General features: G+C 47.9%; 1 protein-coding gene across 1 annotated transcript in view; it reads left to right on the top strand.

The window, feature by feature from the left end:
• Window positions 1–1586: 1586 nt before the first annotated feature.
• LOC130148922 (fibrillin-2-like) overlaps window positions 1587–10999 on the top strand; it is a 111400-nt gene continuing 101987 nt past the window's right edge. The window contains exons 1-2 of the mRNA XM_056338059.1: window positions 1587–1666; window positions 4188–4490. Of these exons, the coding sequence (XP_056194034.1) occupies window positions 4321–4490 (170 nt within the window). The 5' untranslated portion in view covers window positions 1587–1666; window positions 4188–4320. The remainder of the gene's footprint in view (window positions 1667–4187; window positions 4491–10999) is intronic.

Here is a 10999-nt window from a genome sequence, read left to right as displayed (position 1 = left end):
TTAAACTAGGCTGGATGGGAAAGCTGATCTCCTGCCTCACCAGTTGTCACCAGCTGCGAGGGGGGACGATGCAGTTCCTTGTGCTTTTGTTGCTGTTCTGCCCTATACAACGTCCCCGTTCCACCGTTCTCCACCAGGTAAAGTCCATGTTTGTTTGAACTGAAATGGGTATCGTAGGGTCAGGCCCAGGAAATAGTTTTTGTATCTTGTTGAGCTCTGTAGAGCACTGCAGACGTGCTGACAGAGCCGCATTCCTCGTAATGCTCAGTTATTGGCTGCCTGGGAAAGCCAGCTCTGCCTTTTCCCCGTCGGCCTCCCCAAGTTTGCTGGTAATTAGGCTGAGCATCATTCTGACTTCTATAAAGCTAGTAGGGGGTTGATTAGGAAGAGCCAAAAGAACAAAGGCAGCAGCGAGGACATTTCAAAGAGAGGCAGGAGGAGAAGGGATGACAGTCTCCCTGTCAGCTTAGGGCTTGCCCTGGAATTTCTGCGCCTCTGTGAATTGATCCCAGCGCTGCGTTTGAGCCCTCATCTGCTGGGTGTAAAGAGGGAACTGAGCTCCAGGCCAGATGGTGGGATAATGAGGAGGCACCCTCCTACCTCCAGGTGCGTGGGGCACAGCCATTTGGTGCAGAAGCTTCTCTGAACCTCTTCTTTCACCTGCGAAGTGACTTGGTTTGGGCTTTCTGAGGAGGCTGGTGGCACCTGGTCTGCCCATGCTGGGGGGCTCCCACCTCCTGGTGAAGCTGAGGGTGTGCAGTGGCAGAGAGCAGGGGGAGCTCAGAGCGGGGTGGGGGGGGGTCATGTGCATTTTATTATGTATTATTTAAAGAAAAGCCATCAGTAATGATTCCTGAAACAAGAGGCAGAGGAAGGATTTCTTGCACCGAGTAAGAGAGTGGCATTAGACGCGGAGCTGACATTCAAAGCCCTTCCTTAGAGGAAAGACTTAATATTACCAAATACTACTTTATATTTATTTTGAGAAAATGCTTTTAACTTCAAAGATTTTCTCCTCTGGAGCCCAGGTGAAGGTCCTGGGCTGGCTCACCTATCCTTCAGGCCATCTTTTTCCTTAATTGTTTCACATTAGCTGTACTAAGTACAGGAAAATGGTCAGCAAGAAAAGTGCCTTTTACTTAAAATCTTTTTTTTCTTCCTCCTCTTAACAAAGCATAATTTTTCCAAGAAAGAAATTAAGTCCCAAATTGAAAATGAATTATTTTTCTCTAACTCTTTTGATGTGAAGTCGCTGTTACTAATGCCCTCCTGCAGCTCCAGCCTAAATTTGGGACAAGCAGTCACCGCATCCAGCTGAACTGAAAGCATTCCCTAATTAACTGAACCAAACGAGCCCTCGGCTCAGGAGGAACGGTTTAGGTGATAATCATGTCTGCATTCAGACGTCTCTTGCTAAACCCAACCTCTCCCCCAGCCCCTCCTTGAAGTTAAAAACTTTTGGCTGAAGAATGTGGTAGGGTTGTCCTGGCTGCTCCCACTCCTCCTGCACCCCTCTCCGGCGCAGGGCCCTCCCCCTGGCCGCTTCGGATGAGGCTGTACCTTTTCTTCTCTCCTTCAAGAGTGAGGGTTTTATTCCCTTCTTTTCTGCCCAGATCTCCACTAAACAAAGGAGCTCTGGGCACATCACCAGTTCCAGGACGTAAAGGTATTTAAACAGTTTCAGACTAAATCCAGAGCTGCATAGCTAAGAGCTGATTTCTTTCTCTTTATCTGCCTAATTGTTTCTCTGCCTAATTGTATTTTATTGCTTTTTGCACAATTTTTTATTGAATGACTTAATTTGCACACTCAAAGGCATGGTTTGTCTTTCCTGATTCCCTCCAAACTTGCAAATCAGTTTAAAATTGGATTTAGTGGTTGATTCTCTCTTTGCTTTGTCAGTGTATTTCTTACAAGTGGTGTTTGATGGAATTTCTCAGAGCTGAAAATAATTTTTGAGCCTCCTTTTTTTTTTTTTTACCCCTCTCTTTTGGTGGTGTAAATGACTTTTCCATACTCTCTTAGTAAGACTTGTGTGAACGCTCTCAGAGTATGTGCCTGTGCATCGATCATTTGTCACGCTTCTAACTTCTCCGTGAGGAAACGGATGCATCTGGACTTTCTTCAGTTTAAATTTCTGCACGAAGGGTGTTAACCCCCCGAAGTGCAAAACTTTTGTGCTTTTTACGACTTCTTTTTCCATCTGTTCTCTGTGTTGGGAGCTGTGGGAGCAGAGGCAGCTCTCCCTTTTGTCTCTGGAGAGAATCCCACCGCAGCCCTCACAGGCAGGCATGTAGCGGAGCAGCAGAGCTCCCAGGGCTGCAGGAAGGGCAGTTTCTTTGTCTCTGCCTCCGCTCCAGCCCTGCCTTTTCCCTTCCCACTCTGTCTTTCTCATTCACTGCATTTGAAATATTACAGCCTGAAAAATGCATGCCCTGGAGAGATCAGAGATTCCCAGCTGGGACACTGGGAGCAGTGAGGTTTTGGGTTTTTTTTAATTATTTTTTTTTTTTCGGTCAGACACGTTTTCTGTCTTGTCTGATTTTTTTTTTTTTGCCTGTTTTGGGGCTGGGCTGGAATGGGAAAGTGCTGCTGTGGGAGAGCAAGGGGGACAGTCAGGGGAGGCTCGGGGGCCCTGTCCCTCCCCGCTCGCAGAAGCGGCAGATTATTTCCACTCTGGGGTGGAGATTCCTCCCTGAAGGAACTAACTTTTGGGGTCTCGAGGTGAGAGATGCTTTCTGACCCTGGCCAGCAGGAGGAAGGAGGGGGTCCCCGTTTACTCCAGGCAGAGGTGGGGAATGGGAGTTGGGGGGGCAGCGGCGGCAGTGGTGGTGGTGAGGAAGGAATGGGAGCAGGAGAAGGGGGTCTGGTCTGTGGAGCACGTTCCCCCATGATCCATTTCATAGAGCCTTTCCACCGGGCTTTCTTGCAGCCTGCCCGCTCTCCCACCCCGAGCCCGCGGGCTCCTGGCACCCATGTTGGCACCCTCAGGCTCAGGCCACCCACGGTGTGCTGGGGTCCTGGCCCCTTGCCCAGGGCCACTTGCCTTTGCCCCTGCAGGGGCTCCAAGCTGCTGCACAGACCACTGCAGGACGGGCTGAGCCCCGGCTGCCCTCCAGGCTCTGCCCCACCGCCTGCCCAGGGACCCCCCATGCCACCCCGCCCCCAGGAAGGGGCTTTGCTCCTCAGGCTGGGCTCAGGTCCCCGGGGGCTGAGGATGTGCCCTGGCATGCCAGGGTCTGGCCCTAGCCCAGCTGGGGCCACCTTGTTGGCTCAGCTGCTGGCCCCAGCCCTGGAGAGCTGGCCATGCTGTGCTTGCCCCAAGGTGTCCACAGCTGGAGGTGTGAGGGCTGCCCTTGCTGCCTCCATTAGCCCTCTGCCCCCCTCCACAGAGGCTGTGGACCCTGCATCATCACCACCATCCTCCTCCTCCCTGTGGCCTCTTGTGTTCAGCTGCCTGTCCCCGCTCGGGAACTCTCCTGTGTCCCTCCAGCGTGCCCAGCGCTCCGCCTTCTCCTCTGTCCCATCACCCTCTATGGAACCAGGCTTAGCTTAATGCCCCGTGCTCTAGCCCTGCCTTAGTCTGCCATCTCACTCCATCCCATGATGACCTTTTTGCCCAGCTCAGCACTGGTGCACATGTTCCTCTGACGGGTTTGCCAGCAGCGCACTCCCCACAGCTAACTAGAATCACCAGGTATCTGGGAAGTGGTTTTCCAGCAAATGATCTCCATGCCATGGACTGCCCGCAGTAAAAGGGCGGTAGGACCTGGGAGGATGGTCCAGAAATAGGATCTGATCAGTCTTGAAGTTCTGCTCTTGCTTCATAGCCCTGCATCTCCTGCTGTGCCTCTGAGCCAAGGCACCGTGCTGAGGTCCATCCATCAGGAGGGCAGGAGAATCGATGCAAGGGCAGAACCGTGCCTGGCAGGGATCTTCCCTTGGGAAAGAAAGGTTTGGCAGCACTGTGGTAGGGAATGACAGCGTGAACAGGTTGGCTGTATGTATGAGGAGCCAACCTCAGTGTGATGGTATGACCCTGCTGTACTAACTCCGGGTTCTAACTAAGTAACCTGTAACTAAGCCCAGGCAGGGAGGGGCTGCCTGGCATGATTAATAATTTAAAAAATGTGAAAGCCTTTAAGAACACTTGTGTGTCTCTCTCTCTTCTCTCTTTTTGCTTCTAGAAAGGGAACAGCAGGACGGCACCTTGGCGCTTAGAGGCTGCTGCCAAAACACATCCTCCACAGAGGCAGCAGGGACCCTCCAGCTGGAAGAAGCTTTCGGGGCAGCTGGGGGGATCGAGGAATACGTGCCGTCATGGGGGTATTATGGCTGGCCAGGTTCATGCTGGGATGTACAGCAGTTATGTATGTGGAACAAGCCCAGGGTCAATATGAAGGGGACTTGCAGACAGACAGATTTGCAGGCTACGAGGAAAGACAGCCAGCAAACAGAGTGAGAAGAAGAGGCCAAGACACTTTACGAGGGTACGTTTAATGTTCTTTTCTATTTGACAAAGCAGAACTTGCGTTGTTAACATACAGAATCGCCTTTCCTTGAGCTTGGGAAGGAGCCCGCTCTGCAGACCTGCGGTAGGAGGAAAGCCCATGCCCCAGGGGCAGCTGAGCAGGGGGCTGTGCACCCAGCTCTGCTGCTGTGCTCGGGAGACCACAGCCCGGCGGTGCTCTGCCTGTCTGCGGGAGGGGTGTGGGGCATTCAGCTGGGGTGATGGCTGTGGCTGGGCTTTCCACTGTCAGTACTGGGGATGCTGCCAGCACAGGGTCTGATCGCCTTGGGTTTGCTGCTACCTGTCAGTGCTCAGGGCTGTATTTTATCAGAGGTTATTGCCTCCGATAGCTGCTTTTACAGGATGGTTGTTGCTAACGGGAAGATGTCATGCGACATCCCTTGTTGTGCAGCATAGTTGTGGCTTGTGGTCTCACCTATAGAGAGATCGGTGTCAGAGCTGGACCTGTGAGCGTTTTCCACCTGAGGAGGGAGACAGGGCTCAGCTAGAAAATCCTGAAGCTTGTGCTGGAGCTCAGCTGTGTTCGCATGCTCTCAAGATGGTTCCTGGCCCCGGCATTGATTCTGGGTTATTTTAAGTTTGCCTGGCTGTGGTTCTTGGAAAGTGTTCCCGTGTCAGTGGGCAGAATCAGAGCAGAACGTGATACACGCGCGAAGCCTGGGCTGCGCCAGAGTCCTCCGGCACTTGCTGGGGAATGCTGCTTGAATGGGATGGAGTGCCGTGCTTGCAGCCCAGACAGGCAAATGTGCCGTGTTTGGGCTGGAGCTGGAACACAGAGCCTGGCCGTCGAGTTGGCAGGGGCAGCGCCGTGGGGCTGGCGGCATCTGCTCTTGGAATTCAAATGTGCGCGGTCGCTCCCGCCTGCTGCGGTGGATTCGGAAAAGATGGGCAGCAGCTGGCCTGGGGGCTTGGTCTTCTCAAAAGTAGCTACCAAAAGCAGCCATCAGCTCACTTGCAGGGTTAGGGACAGCCTTTGTCTCCCCCAGTGTGACCTGTAAGTACTTTCACCGTGCTCCTCTCTGTCCATCATTCCTCAGATGAAACATCCCAAATCTTTGACTCGTGGGGATGAAGGCCATTTCTTGAAAAGGACGGGTTGGCATTTTACCAGATCCAGAGACTCCTGTTCAGCCTGGCTGCCCAGGGCTGTGTGTGATTCATTACTGTGCTCGTAATGGGGATAGAAAGGATTGGAAGGAGTTGGTGTGTGCATGGATATTGCTGTCTCATGTAGCCTTGTGAAGAGAAGGGAAGGGCAGAGCAAGGAACTGATGAGTGTTTCCATTCCCCACTGGACCTGGGAGGAGGTCACTGGTGTCTGCTGGTCTTATGGTCCTCAGAGACTTAGATGATCAGTTTCTGCTTTCAAAAAGGATTTACAGCTTAAATCCTTGTGACTTTTGGCGAGCCTGAAGGGTCCAAATCCCAAGTGCATTTTAAAAATGAAGCCCAGATTCCCAAGTTAGAAATGGCTTCTGGAAACCCTTCTGTACTTTAAAGCCTCACACATGGACCGACATTTAATTAATACCAAATTATTGGTTGTGTAAGTTCTTAGTGGCCACACAGTAAGTTCGGGGCAGGATAAGAATCAGGCCTGAAGTGTCCGGCTCCCAGTATCCTGCGGAGAGCAGAGGACCACATTTCTGCTTTCCTCATGCCCTCTGGAGCAATTGCTGTAGGAAAAGAGAAAAAACCCACTGGGATAAGTGCAAGGTCTGTTTAAGGAAGCCTGTGCAACGATAATTTAAGACAACTGAAGAATCATTGTTTCATGGCCCTTGGGAGAGCAGCCTTGCTCCAAGGGAGGGAATCGTGGTGGGCAACAGGGGAAGCTGGCAAAACTCAGAGTAGCTGGAGCTTCTGCCCCAGGCGCTTCCCATGCTCCATGTCAAATGACCCTGACAGTCTCCTAGGTTTGGTGTCCAAATCTCTCCTTCAGGATTTCCAGCCCTTCAGCAATCTCTCTCTTTTAAAATCTCCCTTTTTACAAGCAGAGAACACCACTTGAGATGAGAAATCTATTGAAGAGTGATGTTGTAAATAATGTTCTACTGGGCTTAGAAAGCAGCTACAGATGTCGCCAGCTACGATGCTGTAGAGGGGCCTGGCAGCTGGTGAAAGCAATCTCCTGCAGAGCCACAGACACGGTAATTTTAGCTGTAGATTCCCCCAACAGCACTAGTCCCTCATCTTTGTACTGTGGCTCGAAACAGTTCTGGAGAGGTGCAGCTTGTGGATCAACATCTTCTTCCCTGACCTGGGTTTTGCTGCCTTAAGGTATCGCGATTCTTTGCTGCTGTGAAATGTAATGGAGTTTGATACACTTCTTTGGGAAAATCAGATGGGTCGTAGTTGAAGGTTTGAGAGGTTTGAGTCACTCAGACTAGCCCTGCAGTAGCAAAAGAAATGAATGAACAGTGAGTTTTCTTGGTGCAGCGGTAAAGGAAGGTAGGGTTGTCTTTTTAAACTTGGTGTTATTTTACAATGCAGGTGGCGTATCTTGACTATTGTCATGATTTGTGGAATAATCTGCAACGCCACACCTCTAAACACACATCTGAACCTCTAAACACCTTTATTTGTGGTATCTATTTTAAAAGTTTATGACGCTATTTCAAATATATTTACTTTGGCACTTGCTTTCAAAGGCCCACAACGTTCTTTTTCAGAGAGATAGACTAATTTCATCTGAAATATCTTCAATTTTGAGATTTTCTTTGATTCTGAGGCTTGCATGCAAGGAATTTAAATGGAAATGGAATTAAAATACAGCCAAGCTTCTAGCTGCATCACATGGGCCTGAAGTGGCAGTTTCCCTGGTGTGCCCTGGGCCACCATCCTGAACACTCTGGTTTCTGTGAGCATGTTCAAAATTTTGTGTATCAGTTCAAAATGGAAGGAAGAACAGACAAAAGGATTTTTGAGGATTTGCTGGTTAAGGCTAATGATGAAGCAGTGCAGGGTCCTAACTTATGCTTCCTCTTTTCCTTTGTGAAGACCTTCTGCTCAGGGCTTCTGGGCTGTCCATAGCCCTGTCTTATTTGCTTCTTGAAATAATTTGATTTCCTAACCCAAGTTAGTGTTTTCCTTTCATACACTATGCTTAAGACCTGCTATCCTGCCAGATCTCGAAGCCTTTGACAATGTTAACATGCCATTCACAGATTGCTTTGTTCATGGCAGAAATGTTTTTGCTCCCAAAACGGATTATGACAGACAGATGGATACATTAAAGGACTCAAAGGACAGTCGCGTATCTTGACGAGCTAGATCTGGCTCTTGGTATGTGCCTTCTTTTCTCTTGGGTGGGTGGAACCATGGATTCCCTCCATCTCTAGATTGTGTTATATCACAACTGGGACAAGAAAATAGAATCGCGCTGGAACTGCAGGGAGAAGTGCGACCCAGATGTCTATAGGAGAATTTTTACCAAGTCTGGAAGAATCAAATACCCAAATATATTTGGTGCTTCTTCCTTCATTTTCTCTTAAATGTGTTCTACTCCTACACACAGCACAAATAACTTCCTGTGGGTTTCTCAGGAAAGGCTTGAGTAAGCCCAAGCAGCACAGGATATCTGCTCTCTTTGCAAGTTACTTTTTGTGCAGTCTTAGTACTAACAGGAACACACAGAATCATTTAATATCATAAATCCTGTAGTGAGAAACTGCTCTCCAGTAACCCCAGTGCAGCCAGCACCAGCTCTCCTTGCTGGTGTCTGGAGTGAACTGGCTGTGCACAGGGACAGTTGTAGGTGTCTTGGTAAAAAAGGCTTCAGCAATGCAGCAGGAAAGGTTGTCTTAAGTTTCTGCTGGAAACATTTATCTGGAGCTCTGTTCCCATCCCAGGCTCCTTTTAATAAAGGGAAAAGTATGAAATAAATGCAAAGCATGAAGTAAATGCAAAATAAACAAGCCTTTTATTCATCAATGCTTTTACAAATAACAATTAATAAAGCAATGTGGAGCAATAAATCACAGCCAAAGCCATGATTTAATCTGTCCTTAAACTCATTAAAGTAGAGACAATTTAAAATGACGGTCTCCTGAAAGGAATAGCACTGACAAATCCATTTATGAGGCAGGATTTGAATAGGATTATTAGTTTAATGAACTATTGAACAGTTTCCAAGAGCAAGAATGTGTTTAACAAAGGGGAAAGAAAAGATGATTAGTCTGCAGCCAGCTGAGCTGTTTGCTGGCAGTATGATTTCCTGTAAGTTCATGGCTGCCTGTTTTTTCAAGTAAGAATAAAGGCTCAGCTATAGCCTGACTTTAAACACAACTAATTATGTCAAGCCCTTTAATTATGAAATGGCCATTGCAATTGAGAAGATGGTTGAAGAGAGGATGTTTGGGGAGGCGTTTGTCATACCACTTCCATTTATACAAAATGACAGAGAAGCGTCTGAATTAATTGGGAATGGGGAATACGAGGAGTTTCCAAGCTGCTCTTCTGTAGATTTTTTTGACACCTTCTTATTTTCCAGCTTGATGCTGGGGCGTGGAGGGGAAAGGCACGTTGCAACTGCAAAATGCCAGCAGAGGAGGAGTTGCTGGGAGGTGGGTGACCTCTCCATCCACCACCCTCACCCAGGGAGGAAGCCACGGGCTGTGGTTCTGGGCCACGTGGCACCAGCCTAAACTGGAGCTGATGTGTGACGTCAGGGGGGCATTGGACATAGCAGAGATGAGCTTCACCAATTTTGCAGTTTACTCCAAGGTGTGTGCAGTGAGCATGTGATTTCCAGCAGTGTTTTAATCCCACTCAGTCCCTGACGTTGCAGTTCCACAGGCATCTCTGTACAGGAATTATAAGAGGGTTTGTTTGACCAGCAGCATTTGTAATTTTCTTCACCCTCGCTTTAGGTTTTCTGTGAAACGTGTGCCTTTAAAAAGAGCCGATGCCCAAAACACAACCAGCACTGTTGGATGTTTCGTGATCCAGGCCCTGATTCTGCCTCTGCCAAGCTCAAGCATAACGTTTTAGTTGACTTTGAAAGGAGTAAGCTCCAAGTGGGAGTCAGCGAATCTTTTCTGCAGTGTTACCATCTCCGTGCTGCTGTAGATCTGGCGAGAGGTATTGATTTCCTGGGCATCCCAGGGTGAAGACCTTTAAATACAGAAGTTCAGCTTTTGTTCCTTATAAAAATAAAAAAATAAATTGATTTCTTGACCTTGAATTTGTAGAAAACTTGCTTGGAAATGAAATTCTCTTTAGAGTAAGAACCAAGGTGCTACTAAGAGCTGGTGGAAGCTAAAATGTCCCATTTCTTAACTTAATCCTATAGTTTAGGTAACCAGACTCTCTTGTACTGATTGTGTGGGCTGTTCATGAAAAGTGTGTCGGTAGCTATGGTGATGTAAATACCCCACAAAATTGCTTTTCTAAGTATGTCACTAATGACAGCAACTGAAACTACGAGCATGCATAGCAAAGAATAACGGGGTTCCAGTATTTATTAAAAATTGTCATCTGAAATGGACTGTGCTGCTTGTGGTTGCCCACATATCATCGCAGTTGGACTAGATGATCGTTGTAGGTCCCTTCCAACTGAAATATTCTCATCTATTCCATGCTAAATTTCTTACAAGCTGGAGAAATGCATGTTTGTGCATGCGCAGGGGCCTCTCCATCTGCAAGGAGGCAGCTGTGGAGCATCTCCACTTAGAAATGAGGAGGAGGAACATGGCAGGGAAGAGCATGGTCAAACTGCAGCAAATCTTTCTTGCCTCCCCCCATTCCTTGGGCAGGATGGGGGTCTCCATGCTCCAAAGTAAAGGTGCAACTGGAGCTTCTGTCCCTGTGATTCAGTCACCTCTTCTTGAGCACATTTTGGCTGCTTCCAGGTCCATGTACTCCACACGTGTAAACCTTCATATTTGTTCATAAACCAGAGATAAAATACTACAAGCAACAGAAGGAGCAAAATTAAGGCAGCAGCTGGAAACTTCTGACTGAAGACTCTTGTTCCTAAATTTTCCTTGTGTCTTGATTTATATTGTGAAATGGTTGATCTTGGACTTCTGGCCTAGGCTGGTTTCTCTTGTTATTGGCAGGAAATGTGAAGGCGAGTATTGGCATGGCAAAAGATTATCTGGCAGAGAAGTTAACAGCTTATATGGGTTTTGTTTGGAAGTTTTAAGAACTGTATTTGAAGTTTTGATTTATTTCAGATATTAAGGGGGAAAAAAGATGGAAGAATTGGTAATGCCGCTTTCCAAATGAAAGCGTTAAGCAGTTCCTGGAAATCGGTTGCATTTTTAGCCTTTTTTCAAAAGAAAGTCTTCTCTACGGTTCCTTGCTGATATATAGGATTTAAATTTAAATCTGCACAAATAAGGGAAGATATTCCCTTCCATCATGTATACAAAATAATGTGAGTAAAGGATGGAAAAAATACCATTATTCACAAAGGAAAGGTGTATAACAGAAGGTTTTATAGACCCCCTTTGCTAGAAAAAA

The sequence above is a fragment of the Falco biarmicus genome, chromosome 4, assembly GCF_023638135.1.
Source record: "Falco biarmicus isolate bFalBia1 chromosome 4, bFalBia1.pri, whole genome shotgun sequence".
NCBI classification, from domain to species: Eukaryota; Metazoa; Chordata; class Aves; order Falconiformes; family Falconidae; genus Falco; species Falco biarmicus.
The sequence above is the reverse complement of the archived record's forward strand: the minus strand, read 5'-3'. Positions and strand labels throughout refer to the sequence as shown.